This window comes from Eleutherodactylus coqui, chromosome 6, assembly GCF_035609145.1.
Source record: "Eleutherodactylus coqui strain aEleCoq1 chromosome 6, aEleCoq1.hap1, whole genome shotgun sequence".
NCBI lineage: Eukaryota > Metazoa > Chordata > Amphibia > Anura > Eleutherodactylidae > Eleutherodactylus > Eleutherodactylus coqui.
In genome coordinates this window covers 180,832,105-180,849,252 of record NC_089842.1, presented here as the reverse complement: position 1 = coordinate 180,849,252, position 17,148 = coordinate 180,832,105, and the positions used below count along the sequence as shown (strand labels likewise).

Sequence of the window (17,148 nt, the reverse complement as noted above, 5' to 3'; positions counted from 1 at the left end):
ATTTATTCGGCAAGAATCACAGAGAAACGACATAATGCAGAACTCCAAGACGAGATGCTGCAGAATTATTTAATGTGGGATACGAGTATTACTACAACAGGCATGTCAGGAGGACTGACAGCTCCTCTTTAGTGATGTTTTCTCGTGTGTATGCACTTTTAAAATCAACTAATTTGACATTTTTTTTCTGCTTGTAGATAGATTTTCTGAATGTTCAGATAGATCGACATTGTTTAAAGATGTCAAAAGTAGCTGACAGGTAAGTTTTAAAGTACATTGCACATTTTTTACAAAATATGAAAACACAGTGCTACTTACTGCTAACTTTTCATAAAATGTTTATACCATACAGGCAAAGTGTACATGTTTTAGGTGAGCAGCACATAGAAAGGACCATGTAAACTGTTTGTATTAACTACTCTTTCCAAACTATGGACACCTTTGCATCATTCTTGTTATCACATTGCATGTATTATAGGGGAAAAAAACAGTTCTATAATTGATTTTAATTTTTGAATAATGTATTGCAATATAATAATAGGATTTATTTATATAGCGCCAACATATTCTGCAGCGCTTACAACAAAGGGGGAACAGATACAAAACCACAGTTACATGAAGTAATCATCAGATGATGGAAACAATAGGGGTGAGGGGTCTGCTCCAATGAGCTTACATACTACAAATAATGGGGTGATACAGAAGGTAAAGGGGCTGGAGATGTGCCCGGTATGGTGAGGTGGAGTGTGACGGATGATATACACATAGACAATGGTCAGACTTAAGCCGTGAGGTGGCTGAATCGGTATGACTGCAGAGGGCAGTTGATTACAGCTAGCAGGAATTGCAGTCAGTATGGCAGGGTGCATGTTAACAGGCAGAGTACAGGGGCTTGGTTTAGGAGATGAGTGCCACCTGTAGAGGTGCATTTTTAGAGCATGTCTAAAGTTTTGTGTGTCAGGAAATGCCTGGATAGTTTGGGGTAGCACGTTCTAGAGGACTGGTTCTGCTCTGAAAAAGTCTTGGAGGCGGGAATGATAGTTTCAGGTTAAAGGGGCACTTAATCTAATTTTATTAGAAGAGTGGAGGGCCCGAGCTTGGTGATGGATTGAGATGAGGGAGTCAATATAGGGCGGTGCTATGGAGACCTTTGTCGATGGGGGTGGTGAGTTTAAATTGAATTCTGTATTTGGCGGGCAGCCAGTGCAGTGACTGGCACAGGGCAGAGGCGAGTAGTGGCTGGACAGGAAAATGAGCCTGGCTGCAGCATTTAGGATGGATTGGAGAGGGTAGAGTCTGGCTTGGGGGAGGCTGATCAGCAGCAAGTTGCAATAATTGAGCCGAGAGTGGAGAATATATTGTTAAAAAAGCGCAACGTCGTTTTCTGGTAAATCTGAGAGCACAGTCTGCAGTCCTTATTTCTTCTCTTTTGAACACTCATTTAAGCTAAAGTTTGATTTGAGTAGATTTTTTTTAATTCATTGAAATTGAGCTTAGATGAGCATTCAGGGGAACACAGGAAGGTACGGCTGTGAGTACGGCTGATGATCCTAATTTTGCGGTTACTAAAAAGGCACACCTGATGTGTGACTTGGTTAGACAATATAGGGCTAATTTCACACAGGCGAGTACAATATTAAGCCGGGAAACTCGGCCTGATGACGTGCTCGGCAAAGTGCAATGTCCGTGTGGATGCGAGGTGTTTTTCTGTTAAAAACCCCTCACATCACTTTAAGGAACTAGTGGAGGATCCCAGTGTTTCCCACTGTCTGCTATTGAAAACCTTGCATTGCATTTGCATGCACCTTGCATGCCGCGTGATGCTTTGCCGGCCCCATTGAAAACAATGGCCAATGCGTGGGTATGCCCAAAGATAGGACATGCAGCAACTTTTTTCCCGCAATGCGAGAAGAAAAAAAAATTGCTCATGCGTATGACCTCCTTCAACAGGGCATACATTTATACTGAACTATATAATCGTTCAGATTCCTGCTGGATGCGGGAATTTATCGGCCCATGTAAAAGGGACTTGAAAGACAATATCGAGAATTTGAACTTTGTATATGAAGAAATCATGGAGAATGAGGAGTTATTACATACACAACTTGAAGAAGCCAGAGGAGTACCAGGAACTCAAACATTTCATGCTTTTCTACATAGAACAAGGAATTGCTTAATAATTAGGAGGTTTTCTATGGAGACAACCAGTGAGGTACAGCAAACAAATGTTCCATATGAAACATTGTCTTTGAAAGAGATAAAAGGTTTTGTGATTTCCATGTATAATGATGCTTGGTGGTTAGTTTTTGTTATGAATGTGAAAGCAACATTACAGGAGGTTTTTATCAGTTTTCTACATCCCAGTGGTCCATTCCCATCATAAGTGTCCCCTCATCAGACAGACACATTGGACATTCCGAAAGAACAAGTTCTCACCAAGGTTGATCCATGTACTGCAAATGGGTGAACCTACAGACTAACTGCTAGAGACACTCAAAGGAGAGAAGAAAAAGAAGGCGCTGACTTCTAGAATTGTATATAGCATTATATTTAATTCTAGAATAAAGTAATTCCTAAACAATTTGCTAAGGTGAATGTGACGTATACTACTTTCATATTTGTTTTGCTCCCATTCCCAAAGCCGTTCCAAAATTCAACTTGCACGAAGGAGAGATTGCATTTACCTGTATTATATTCTCAAAAAAATGAACCTACACTATGCTTTAGATATTCAAGGTCAAAATTTACATCATGTGACCTTGAAATGAAGAATGAAATATTTCATTATAAAGCAATTTATCTAAAGTGTGCTCCATTAGCTTTAAAATGAGCCCAAGATGAAAGTTTTACCATAATTGGAAGCAAAGCTATGTATTTTTTGTTGACCTGGTAAGCATAAATTTCACATTTGTTCTCATGTTTGCAACCTTGCTGTATGAATACAATGTATCACCGAAAACTAACATTTTACATCTGTAAGGTACTTTATGCCCTCTACCATTGCATGAAAATTTGAGGCAGTCAGGTTGGAAGCTGTGATGATTTGGCATGGAATAGCTGTTTAAAGGGGTGTTTCGGGAACAGACTAACATTTTAAAATTGAATGTACATCATCACAATAAGTCATTTTGTAATAGATTGACTGAACCTGGTCTAGCTACTTTCTTCATGTATGTCACGTGACCCTCCACCCGAAAGATACCTCCACTTCCTCTGACATCTTGTCCGCATTTGTTACTTCCTCCCCTGTCCATAGCCTCTAACATCCTGTAAGCAGTGCATGATGGGAGGACAGGCGCGGCAGCACTGCGCTGTGTTCCTCCTGTGCTGTTCAGAGAGCCCGAAGGTCCTGTCTGCCCACTTCAGCAGGCTCTCTCTGGCACTCACTGTACTGAAAACCTAAGTGGAGGGAAATGGTAAAAAAATGAAATGCTGTCATCTTTGGAGGGAGTGGGTTATGGGGTTAAAACTGCAGCAGAAAATTGAATAACTTTTATATGGGTCAGTACGATTAAGATATGAATTGTATGTTTTTCTAAAGATTTTTAATTTTTTAAAAGTAGTACAGCAGAAAAAAAATTAATATCTGCTGCCATCTTCTTTCAGCCATTATTTTCTTACTTGTGTGAGGGCTGTTTTTTTATGGGACATCATGTAGTTTCATTGGTTCTATTTTGGAGTACATATAATGTTTTGATCACTTTTTATTAATTTTGTTCTCGGAGATGGGGGATGACCAAAAAAAAAGTGCAATTCTGGAAATTCGGGCAGCATGAACCTGGTGACAGGTTCACTGTAAAATGTTCTTGTTTGATTGTTTTTTTAAAAGTTTGTAAATTTGGTAAATAGACCTAATTTGTAACAGGAGCAGAATAAATTTGATTGGTACTGTAGATCTCCCCTTGATCACTACCTGGTTGTTACCTTGTGCAACAAGATTCAGCTTAATGAACTGAAATGCTACCAGAAAACAGGGACAATGCAGGCTATCCAGAAATATTGGAAAGTTGCATGACAAATGCTTGTTACCTTATTACTTTCCCATTCTTATCACTAGCATCAGCAGTCCTTTAAAAAGGGACTATATCACAAAAAAAGTGTATTAATTAAATTCAGATAGAGAAACATATTCCATTTTTCTGCTCTGTTTTTGTTTTCTGATTGTATATATGTTTTATTCTGTTGTTTACATGTGACTATGGGGGTGGCCATCTTTCCTGAGCTGCATTTAGTAATATGCTTTATAGCAGCCTCATGGGCCATTCACACAATGGAGAGGACCTAACTAGAGATGAGCGAGCACCAAAATGCTCGGGTGCTCGTTACTTGGGATGAAAATTTCGCGATGCTCGAGGGTTCGTTTCGAATAACGAACCCCATTGAAGTCAATGGGCGACCCGAGCATTTTTGTATATCGCAGATGCTCGCTAAGGTTTCCATTTGTGAAAATCTGGGCAATTCAAGAAAGTGATGGGAACGACACAGCAACGGATAGGGCAGGCGAGGGGCTACATGTTGGGCTGCATCTCAAGTTCCCAGGTCCCACTATTAAGCCACAATAGGCAAGAGTGGGCCCGCCCCCCCCTTCCAACAATTTTTACTTCTGAAAAGCCCTCATTAGCAATGCATACCTTAGCTAAGCACCACACTACCTCCAACAAAGCACGATCACTGCCTGCATGACACTCCGCTGCCACTTCTCCTGGGTTACATGCTGCCCAACCCCCCCCCCCCCCCCCTGCACGACCCAGTGTCCACAACGCACACCAAATTGTCCCTGCACAGCCTTCAGCTGCCCTCATGCCACGCCACACTCATGTCTATTTATAAGTGCATCTGCCATGAGGAGGAACCGCAGGCACACACTGCAGAGGGTTGGCACGGCTAGGCAGCGACCCTCTTTAAAAGGGGCGGGGCGATAGCCCACAATGCTGTACAGAAGCAATGAGAAATATAATCCTGTGCCACCGCTATCAGGAGCTGCACACGTGGGCATAGCAATGGGGAACCTATGTGCCACACACTATTCATTCTGTCAAGGTGTCTGCATGCCCCAGTCAGACCGCGTTTTTTTATAAATAGTCACAGGCAGGTACAACTGGGAATCCCCAACTCTGCAATGGGAATTCCGTGTGCACCCACAGCATGGGTGGCTCCCTGGAACCCACCGGCTGTACATTAATGTATCCCATTGCAGTGCCCATCATAGCTGAGGTAACGTCCGATTAAATGCAGGTGGGCTTCGGCCCACACTGCATGCCCCAACCTGACTGGGCTTTGTAATTCATAGACACAGGCAGGTACAACTCCCTATTGTGAAGTCCCTGTGGACCGACAGCATGGGTGGGTGCCAGGAAGCCACCGGCGGCACATAAATATATCCCATAGCATTGCCCATCACAGCTGAGGTAATGTCATGTTTAATGCAGGTGGGCTTCGGCCCACACTGCATGCCCCAGTCAGACTGGGGTTCTTTAGAAGTGGACACATGTAGTTACAACTCCGTGTGGACCGACAGCATGGGTGGCTCCCTGGAACCCACCGGCGGTACATAAATATATCCCATTGCAGTGCCCAGCACAGCTGATGTAACATCAGCTGTAATGCAGATGGGCAAAAAATTAATTGGATTACACTGTAGGCGAGGGCCCCAAAAAATTGGTGTACCAACAGTACTAATGTACCTCAGAAAAATTGCCCATGCCCAACCAAGAGGGCAGGTGAAACCCATTAATCGCTTTGGTTAATGTGGCTTAATTGGTAACTAGGCCAGGAGGCAGCCCAGTTAAAATAAAAATTGGTTCAGGTGCAAGTTTCAACGCTTTAATGAGCATTGAAATGTATAAAAATTGTTTAGAAAAATTATATGACTGAGCCTTGTGGGCCTAAGAAAAATTGCCCGTTCGGCGTGATTACGTGAGGTTTCAGGAGGAGGAGCAGGAGGAGGAGGAATATTATACACAGATTGATGAAGCAAAAATGTCCCCGTTTTTGATGGTGATAGAGAACGATGCTTCCATCCACGGGTGCAGCCTACGTATTGCTTAGGTATCGCTGCTGTCCACTGGTGGAGAAGAGAAGTCTGGGGAAATCCAGGCTTTGTTCATCTTGATGAGTGTAAGCCTGTCGGCACTGTCGGTTGACAGGCGCGTATGCTTATCCGTGATGATTCCCCCAGCCGCACTAAACACCCTCTCTGACAAGACGCTAGCCGCAGGACAAGCAAGCACCTCCAGGGCATACAGCGCGAGTTCAGGCCACGTGTCCAGCTTCGACACCCAGTAGTTGTAGGGGGCAGAGGCGTCACGGTGGACGGTCGTGCGATCGGCTACGTAGTCCCTCACCATCCTTTTACAGTGCTACCGCCGACTCAGCCTTGACTGGGGAGCGGTGACACAGTCTTGCTGGGGAGCCAGAAAGCTGTCAAAGGCCTTAGAGAGTGTTCCCCTGCCTGTGCTGTAATGCTGCCTGATCTCCGCGCCTCCCCTGCTACCTGGCCCTCGGAACTGCACCTTCTGCCACTAGCGCTGTCGGATGGGAATTTTACCATCAACTTGTCCGCCAGGGTCCTGTGGTATAGCATCACTCTCTAACCCCTTTCCTCTTCGGGTATCAGAGTGGAAAAGTTCTTCTTATACCGTGGGTCGAGCAATGTGTACACCCAGTAATCCGTTGTGGCCAGAATGCGTGTAACGCGAGGGTCACGAGAAAGGCATCCTAACATGAAGTCCGCCATGTGTGCCAGAGTACCTGTACGCAACACATGGCTGTCCTCACTAGGAAGATCACTTTCAGGATCCTCCTCCTCCGGCCATACACGCTGAAAGGATGACAGGCAAGCAGCATGGGTACCCTCAGCAGTGGGCCAAGCTGTCTCTTCCCCCTCCTCCTCATCCTCCTCATGCTCCTCCTCCTCCTCCTCCTCAATGCGCTGAGATATAGACAGGAGGGTGCTCTGACTATCCAGCGACATACTGTCTTCCCCCGACTCTGTTTCCGAGCGCAAAGCGTCTGCCTTTATGCTTTGCAGGGAACTTCTCAAGAGGCATAGCAGAGGAATGGTGATGCTAATGATTGCAGCATCGCCGCTCACCATCTGGGTAGACTCCTCAAAGTTTCCAAGGACCTGGCAGATGTCTGCCAACCAGGCCCACTCTTCTGTAAAGAATTGAGGAGGCTGACTCCCACTGCGCCGCCCATGTTGGAGTTGGTATTCCACTATAGCTCTACGCTGCTCTGAGAGCCTGGCCAATATGTGGAGCGTAGAGTTCCACCGTGTGGGCACGTCGCACAGCAGTCGGTGCACTGGCAGATGAAACTGATGTTGCAGGGTGCGCAGGGTGGCAGCGTCCGTGGTGGACTTGTGGAAATGTGTGCAGAGCCGGCGCACCTTTCCGAGCAGGTCTGACAAGCGTGGGTAGCTTTTCAGAAAGCGCTGAACCACCAAATTAAAGACGTGGGCCAGGCATGGCACATGCGTGATGCTGCCGAGCTGCAGAGCCGCCACCAGGTTACGGCCGTTGTCACACACGACAATGCCCGGTTGGAGGCTCAGCGGCGCAAGCCAGCGGTCGGTCTGCTCTGTCAGACCCTGCAGCAGTTCGTGGGCCGTGTGCCTCTTCTCTCCTAAGCTGAGTAGTTTCAGCACGGCCTGCTGACGCTTGCCCACCGCTGTGCTGCCACGCCGCGTGACACCGACTGCTGGCGACGTGCTGCTGACACATCTTGATTGCGAGACAGAGGTTGCGTAGGAGGAGGAGGAGGAGGAGGGTGGTTTAGTGGAGGAAGCATACACCGCCGCAGATACCAGCACCGAGCTGGGGCCCGCAATTCTGGGGGTGGGTAGGACGTGAGCAGTCCCAGGCTCTGACTCTGTCCCAGCCTCCACTAAATTCACCCAATGTGCCGTCAGGGAGATATAGTGGCCCTGCCCGCCTGTGCTTGTCCACGTGTCCGTTGTTAAGTGGACCTTGGCAGTAACCGCGTTGGTGAGGGTGCGTACAATGTTGCGGGAGACGTGGTCGTGCAGGGCTGGGACGGCACATCGGGAAAAGTAGTGGCGACTGGGAACTGAGTAGCGCGGGGCCGCCGCCATCATACTTTTGAAAGCCTCATTTTCCACAACCCTATACGGCAGCATCTCCAGGCTGATAAATTTGGCTATGTGCACGTTTAACGCTTGAGCGTGCGGGTGCGTGGCGGCGTACTTGCGCTTGCGCTCGCGACGGCTGCACGGTGCGCTGACAGACATTGGTGGATGGGGCCGAGGACAGCGGAGGTGAGGGTGTGGGTGCAGGCCAGGAGACGGTAGTGCCTGTGTCCTGAGAGGGGGGTTGGATCTCAGTGGCAGGTTGGGGCACAGGGGGGAGAGGGAGCGGTGCAAACCGGAGGCGGTGAACGGCCTTCGTCCCACCTTGTGGTGTGCTTGGCCATCATATGTCTGCGCATGCTGGTGGTGGTGAGGCTGGTGGTGGTGGCTCCCCGGCTGATCTTGGCGTGACACAGGTTGCACACCACTGTTCGTTGGTCATCTGCACTCTCAGTGAAAAACTGCCAGACCGTTGAGCACCTCGGCCTCTGCAGGGTGGCATGGCGTGAGGGGGCGCTTTGGGAAACAGTTGGTGGATTATTCGGTCTGGCCCTGCCTCTACCCCTGGACACCGCACTGCCTCTTCCAACCTGCCCTGCTGCTGCCCTTGCCTCCCCCTCTGAAGACCTGTCCTCAGTAGGCGTAGCAAACCAGGTGGGGTCAGTCACCTCATCGTCCTGCTGCTCTTCCTCCGAATCCTCTGTGCGCTCCTCCCTCGGACTTACTGCCCTTACTACTACCTCATTGATAGACAACTGTGTCTCATCGTCATCGTCCTCCTCACCCACTGAAAGGTCTTGAGACAGTTGCTGGAAGTCCCCAGCCTCATCCCCGGACCCCGGGAACTTTCAAAAGGTTGGGCATCGGTCACGACAAACTCCTCCAGTGGGGGAGGATTCGGAACCCTTGCTGCCCATTCTGGGCAGGGGCCCGAGAACTGTTCCTGGGAGTCTGCCTGCTCCTCAGAATGTGTCATTGTAATGGAGTGAGGAGGCTGGGAGGAAGGAGGAGCAGCAGCCAGAGGATTCAGAGTTGCAGCAGTGGACGGCGCAGAACTCTGGGTGTTCGATAGATTGCTGGATGCATTTTCTGCCATCCACGACAGGACCTGCTCACACTGCTCATTTTCTAATAAAGGTCTACCGCGTGGACCCATTAATTGTGAAATGAATGTGGGGACGCCAGAAACGTGCCTCTCTCCTAATCCCGCAGCAGTCGGCTGCGATACACCTGGATCAGGAGCTCGGCCTGTGCCCACACCCTGACTTGGGCCTCCGCGTCCTCGCCCGCGTCCATGTCCTCTAGGCCTACCCCTACCCCTCAGCATGGTGTATTAGTGCAGAAACAGAACGCTGTAATTAAATGTGCCGCCTATTGGCCTATGGTTGGAGGCTGACTTCGCTTACGGAACGCACAGCAGAGCCAGGAAAGACTTTTGCGCAAGCCTGCTGTAACACTTAGCTGGCTGCGTATGAATTAGGACAACTACCCCCAGCACAGACCCAGTACACTGAGGACGGTCACAGGCAGCCCAAATAGATTATTTTTCCCAAATGTTTTTGGAAAAGCCCACTGCCTATATTCAATAAATATGTCTTCTGTCCCTGCCTCACCACCACTACTGGCCCTGGACTATGTATAATTACTGCAGGGCGCAATGCTCTGCACGGCCGATATACAAAAAAAAAAAATGTGCAACACTGCAAAAAGCAGCCTCCACACTACTGCACACGGTTAGATGTGGCCCTAAGAAGGACCGTTGGGGTTCTTGAAGCCTAAAATAACTCCTAACACTCTCCCTATAGCAACTCCAGCAAGACAGCACTTTCCCTGATCTCTGTCAGAACGCATCTGTGGCGAGCCGCGGGAGGGGCCAATTTATATACTCGGGTGACACCTGATCTCGCCAGCCACTCACTGCAGGGGGGTGGTATACGGCTTGAACGTCGCAGGGGGAAGTTGTAATGCCTTCCCTGTCTTTCTATTGGCCAGAAAAGCGCGCTAACGTCTCAGAGATGAAAGTGAAAGTAACTCGAACATCGCGTGGTGCTCGTTTCGAATAACGAGCATCTCGAACACGCTAATACTCGAACGAGTATCAAGCTCGGACGAGTACGTTCGCTCATCTCTAGACCTAACCCATTGACTTGCATAGGGAGTCTGTACAAGACACATACTATGCAGAGGTCATTTTGCAGGGACGGGGAGTAGATGGTCACAGCGGATCACTTATTGAGAATTGTGAATCTTGTGTTATCTACATATAGGTGTTACCTCTCAGTGTAAACCTGCCTATAATCTTAGTGAGATGAGTGCTGAAAAGTTCTCTCTACCAATCAGGAAGTATCACCCTATTAGATTGTGGCTAAATTTTAAAAAAATTCTTTAAAAATATGTTTAACACAAAAATGTGATTTATGTAAATAGGTCATTTTCTGATGACTCGTTCTGTTTAAAGATCCAAAACTTGCCCATTTTTCATGGTGCTTGGAGCTGTCAGAAGTGACAGTGTAATACTCTGCTCCCCACTCGCTCTGTAATATACACAATGTAATATATATGAGGGGGTAGTGACACATGCTTTGATCACCTAAATTTTGTAGCACTGGATGTTTATGTATATTGTAATAGTTATTAACGTGCAGAACATTTCTTTTTGTGCAGCTTTATTGCTTATTCCGAACAATACACAGAGTATGATCCTTTCCTTACACCCCCTGATCCTTCCAATCCATGGATAAGTGATGACGCAACTTTCTGGGATTTAGAAATGAGGTAAGTGTTATGGATTTCTTATTTAATGTTTTTTTTTTGAAGGTTATGACTAAGGCCTCGTGACAACGGCACACACGGATTTCCGCAGTGGAAGACCTGTGAGTCAGTGTGGAAATGATTTTATAATTCTTGCGGAAGATCGCAGATTTAATGGTTTTTCCACATAGATGTACGCGGATGCACAGCAGATTTTTAAAAAACGCAAGCCTGATGGTGCGTTCCACCACCTTCCTGCCTGGTCTCTGAAGCAACCTAAGAAGTATCCATCTACAAATACATTTGCGGAAGCACTGTGGTTCGTACGCTTCAATAGAGATCAATGGAGCCCGCCCGTGTGGAATCCGTGCTAAAAATGGATCATGCTGCGATTTATTTTCCACACTCAAAATCCGCAAAACAAATCCGCGTTTGTGCATGGAGGTGCGGATGCTCCATGCTTTCCTATGGGCAGTTTGAACTGGGGATATTCTGCGCGCGTGCCAATCGCAGATTCCGCAAATCAAATACGTCCATGGACATGAGGCCTAAGGCCTCATGCCCACGGCCAGGTCGGGTTGCGACTGAGAAATATGATAGCAGAATCAGACCCGGTGCCCCCCAGAGACCCTATACTCACCTTTACTCAGTGCAGCGCGTGTCGTACCGTCACTGGGCTGTGACGCGGATTCTTGCACTACTTCTGCAGTGTTCACAGCAGAAGTATCATAGGACGGTTGGCTTCCATTGACTGCACAGCATAAAACATGCTGCGATTTCCCCCCCTCCCCCGCGAGTGGAAAATCGCAGTTGATTTCCATTCGTTGGCAGGTGAGAATCATTTACCATTGCATGTCTATTGATGGACTTTGCTGTGGAATTCGCGGCGGGTGTCTGACCGTGAATTCCACAGCGATAATCCATCAGTGGGCATTGGGCCTAAAGTGTGCTGTTTATATTCTGTGCAAGTTCTGTTATGATTTATGTGATTGGTATATAGTTAACACTAAATCAGTTGGTTCTATACATCCTTCCTAATCCCTTATCACGGCAGTAAACTATAATATATATATATTAAGCTATAATACAGTCTTTTATTTGCACATCGTACATGGCAGTTCACCTGAAGGAAAGCTTTGTAACTTTAGTTTTTTAAAATTTTACCAAAAAAATTAATATCATCTTGTTCTATATGACTAGCTATGAGAATCAAGTAGTCAAATTTCAATTGGAGATGCTACACAACCAACAAAATGTTGCATGTAGCTTTGTGCACTAACAAATGCTACAATGGTCACACCTGGTATATCCAGACACAAGGCGTCCATACTATTGCCATCTCTGAACTAGAAATCAACATAATACATTGTGAAAAATCAACGCATTACTAATATGTGTCTGCTTTCTTATCCTTGAAAGCAAAGAGCCAACTCAGCAGCGTGTGAAGAGGTGGGGTTTCTCCCTGGATGAAATGCTTAAAGACACAGTAGGACGAGAGCAGTTCCTTCGCTTTTTGGAGTCAGAGTTCAGTTCTGAAAACCTCAGGTGAGTGAATTAATGTTTTATTGACTGTATGGTTTTGGCCACATTTCAGCACTCGCCCACATATCATTAGATATTCAGAGAAAGGTGGAAGCAGTGCAGTAAAATAATATAATAGGGGCAGCTAAGGGCCCCTTTATACAGGCCGAAAATCAGGTACAAAAATTTGTCTGACCAGCTGTGTAAAGCTGCACCTGACCAGCTGACGAATGGGCAAAAGCTTGTTCATTAGCTGATTGCATCTATTGTGCAGCTGTAAAAATCACTATAGTTGGCTGTACACCTCCCTGCGTGAAAATCTCATTGATCAGCCCTGTAAAAGAGCCCTTACTCAGCTATGTAGGAAAGGAGAGGGGTGGAGCAAACCCGATGGTATCGGAGGCTTTGGTCCCAGATGAATATCTACAGACCAAAAATGCCTTAGGAACGAACTGTGGAGGTGCTGCCAACCAGGAGAACCCACCAAAGATGGGCACGGAAGATGCGTGAAGAGCTATAGAAAGAAAAGACTGATTGATGGGCGCAAGTCTCCAGAAAAGATGGTGGGACAGTAGGATGTATTATCCAACTTTTCTTTTATTCTAACTCAGCTATGGGCCCAATCAGAAGGAAAAAAACACTATTAAATTATATACCACATAGAATTTGAAATTGTTTGGTTATGAGAAAAATTTAATCTGACCATAGTTGATAAGATTATGTAAAATGTTGAATGAAGACCTACACTAAGTCCACATTATCATTGACAGAAATCAGAAGACATCTCTTATCACTTGTTTTTCCAAGTGGCTTTTTAAACATTTCTTGTGACAAGTTCCCTTTGTAATGGGGGTATACAGCAAATGACATACTTGCACTCATACAAAGTTGGAGGTTGTTGTGTTCTGCATTGGAACATATGTTAATGTGATTGAGTAATGGGGTTATTGATGATTACTACTGTATTATACTGTGGCTGCCATGCACCCATAGTGTCCAGGCATCCCCAGCATGTTGTAATACAAGTTGATGACCTATTGTCTTGTGTCACTATTCCCATACTGGTTGATGACATCGGGAATGACATTCCAGGACTTCATCGAAGAGGTGGTGTCAGACTGAAGGGTCTCCTACTTGATGCCCTGTGTTTGACTTGACTGACGGTGGACAATGCTAGAATTATAGCACTGCAGCATCTCTCGGTGTGGTTGAGGCACAGCTGTACACAGTAAGCACATAAGAGACAGTCCGTTTTATAAAACGGGGTGGAGGTCTGACTGAAGTTTGAGATGTGCAGCCCATGAGAGTCTAGTGATCTTATAGACTGTTGTAAGGGATCCAGTGGCTGCGTATCGTCCACAATATCACTTAGCCCAAAGTTCAGCTTTGTGTTAGGACTGATAACCTCACAGTCAAGACAAAGAGTCTATTGGAGACTAAGAGAAAATGTGCTCTAAATGGAGGAAGTCAGGAAAGCACTTACAGTTGGCCGAACTAGTTTGAATGAAGCAGCCCATAGTTCTCCCCCTGCGAGTAGATAATGTTGCAAGAGACACCAAAAGGTAAGTATTGCATGTAGCAGAAGTTACTATGAAGTTAAACTGTGCTTCCATTGAAGAATACAACTTGTCTTGCAAAAAACAAACTCTCACATAGCTATGTAACCAGAAAAATAAAAAGTTATGATTTTTTGAAAGTGGGAAGGAAACAATGAAAATGAAAAAAAAAGGGCTGCAGCGGGAAGGGATTAATAATCCAAGTAGCAATCAATTTAGGGAAAATAAAATCTTAATTAGTGTATATTATAATGAACTACTAATCGAGAAAACGGTTAGAAACCATTTACATCCCTTTCCACTAGATGGCAGTATTGCTTCTCCAGGCACTCTAATACAACTCAAATTCTAACACTAAAATTGTATTATGTATGTTAAAGGTTTTGGATGGTTGTCCAGGATCTGAAGAAACAACCTTTGCAGGAAGTACCGAAAAGGGTAGAGGAAATATGGCAAGAGTTTCTGGCCCCTGGGGCGCCAAGTGCCATCAATTTAGACTCCCACAGTTTTGAGAAGACAAGCCAAAATGTTAAGGATCCTGGGAGGTATACATTCGAAGATGCACAGGTATGAGATGAAGAGAATTTTAAAAAATGGTTTAAAGATGAATATTTATTGTAAAAGGGGGTTTTAGTTAATTGTTGTAAACGTTTCATAAGTTTTAGTTTATCCTCCATCCAGCTATTTTTATATACCAGTGAAAATACATTAGACACAGCAGTAGACCTGACGAACCCCATCCCAGCTCCACAGTAGTCACAAGGGCCCCTTCCATTCTCTCTGCAGTCACAGAAGCCCCATGACTAGTCACATAGGCTCCTCACTTCCCCAGTAGTGACTGCAGGATATTTACTTCCATAGTAGAGATGAGCGAACCTACTCAGCCACGTCCCTTTTTCACCTGAGCGCCGTGATTGTCGAGTACTTCCGTACTCGGGCGAAAAGATTCGGGGGGCGCCGTGGGTGAGTGGGGGGTTGCAGCGGGGAGTGGGGGGGAGAGAGAGAGGGTTCCCCCCTGTTGCCCGCTGCTACCCCCAGCTCCGCCACGCCTCCCCCCGCCCCCTGGCGCCCCCCGAATCTTTTCACCCGAGTACGGAAGTACTCGAAAATCGTGGTGCTCGATCGAGTAATTACTCGAAACGAGTAGGTTCGCTCATCTCTATTCCTTAGCAATCATAGCAGGCCCGACCTCACTTCCCCAATCAGAGGTCAGAGCTCTAATGCTTTTGCTAGGTTACAGTTAGTGATCAGTACTGCCATACAAGTAGCAGAAGGTTGGCACTATTTGCTATGCGCTATGTAGGGGAGCATTTATGAATTGAATGGAATACTCTTTCTGTGGTTTAAACTTGAACATTTCTATTGTGTTGCAGGAACACATCTACAAACTCATGAAGAGTGATAGTTATGCACGGTTCTTGCGTTCCAATGCCTACCAGGATTTACTGATGATGAAAAAGAAGGTAGAGTCTGGGGTGAACATGCTTGCATCCACTGCACATTACTGATTCTGGCCTGCTGCTTGCTACTAGTGTGAAAATGAGAACCGTGTTTCCTTGTCTGTACTCATCTTCTTTGCACGAGGACTAAATGTCATTTCCTTCACAGCTATTTAATATAATACAGCTAAATGCTTTATTGCATAGGCTACAGTAATATAGTTGATGCAGTTTATAATAATTTTGAAAGTTTTAGACCAAAGCTTTGCTCCATGTTCACAGAGACATGACTTCAGAAAATGTTCATTTCGCCATGCGCCATCCTAGCCCTATGAATAGAATGTGTCTCAAACAAACGGTCTTGACTTTTTGAGGGAACATTGACATAAAGCCTTCCTTTCACATCAATTGTATTGCAAGTTTAGAATAAAATTACTAAGTGATGTAAGGGCACTTTTACACAGATCAACTATCACTCAAATAAGTGATAATTGTCTCATGTAAATGCAGGACCTGACAGGGCACTGAGTGTGAAATTGCTCATTAGTTGCTTTGTTTTAGCTCACTGAAACAAAACAGCTAGTGAGCGACTTGTCCCGCACTATAGGCTGCTTGTTCACAGTGCGACTGTGTTTTTTTTTTATTTTTAACTCCTGCTTTCTTGTGGAATCCACGGCCCGTCCGCAATTCAATTGGGATCGGACATTGACTTCAATGGAAGCTGTCCATGTGGGAACCGCGCTGAAATAGAGCATGCTGCGATTTCTTTTCTGGACCAAAAGGTCCGCAAAACAAATCTACATGCTTTAATTCATGTGTGGACGCCCATGCTTCCCCATGGGCAGCTTGATTTGTGCGTCTTCCGTGCGGGTGACATACGTGGATTCCGCAAATCAGATCCGCCCGTGGACATTGGGCGTAAGTCTGTTGTATGGCTCATTCAATACAATTCCTGCCTCTCTCCCTGCTGTATGCTGAGCAGTATGCTCCTAGCAGTCCCTGTTTGCCATAGGGTTCCTTTTCCTACAACACTTAAAGCATCTCTGTACTGGGTTGATCAGGAAAATAAGGTAAATATAGTTGTTTTTTTTACTTTAGTAAAGCATTTAATGAAGTATCTCATACTATTCTTATTGTTAGGTGGATTCGCAACTGGCTGAGTGATCGTACTCAAAGAGTGGTCATAAATGGTTGCACATCCAAGCGAAACAATGTATCAAGTGGGGTACCACAAGGCTCTGTCCTAGGCCCAGTGTTGTTCAACATTTTTATAAATGATCCGGAGGAGGGAATTGATGGGAAACTGATCAAATTTACAGATGACACAAAGTTAGGAAGGATAGCTAACACTAGAGAAGAGAGAGAGAGTATTCAAAAAGATCTAGACAACATTTATTACAAGCTTAAACAGTGAGCGGCGACTAACAGAATGGTATTTAACAAGGAGAAATGCCAAGTCCTACATCTGGGCAAGAAAAATAAGAAGAACAAAAAGACATACAGAATGGGAGGAATTGAGCTAAGCAGCAGCATATATGAAAAAGACTTGGGTATACTAATAGATCATAGACTGAACATGAGTGAACAATGTGATGCAGCAGCCAAAAAGGCAAACACATTCTGGGATGTATTAGGAGAAACAGAGTCTAGATCACGTGAGGTCATCATCCCCCTCTACTCTTCCTTAGTCAGACCTCATATGGAATACTGTGTCCAGTTCTGGGCACCCCATTTTAAAAAAGACGTAGACAAACTGGAACAAGTTCAGAGAAGAGCTACTAGGATAGTGAGT

The 17,148-nt window shown here is 45.7% G+C and overlaps 1 protein-coding gene across 1 annotated transcript in view; it reads left to right on the top strand.

The window, feature by feature from the left end:
* Positions 1 to 17,148, top strand: part of RGS6 (regulator of G protein signaling 6) — a 389,049-nt gene that overhangs the window by 346,945 nt on the left and 24,956 nt on the right. The window contains exons 12-16 of the mRNA XM_066608377.1: positions 198 to 259; positions 10,754 to 10,864; positions 12,260 to 12,385; positions 14,298 to 14,484; positions 15,291 to 15,380. Of these exons, the coding sequence (XP_066464474.1) occupies positions 198 to 259; positions 10,754 to 10,864; positions 12,260 to 12,385; positions 14,298 to 14,484; positions 15,291 to 15,380 (576 nt within the window). The remainder of the gene's footprint in view (positions 1 to 197; positions 260 to 10,753; positions 10,865 to 12,259; positions 12,386 to 14,297; positions 14,485 to 15,290; positions 15,381 to 17,148) is intronic.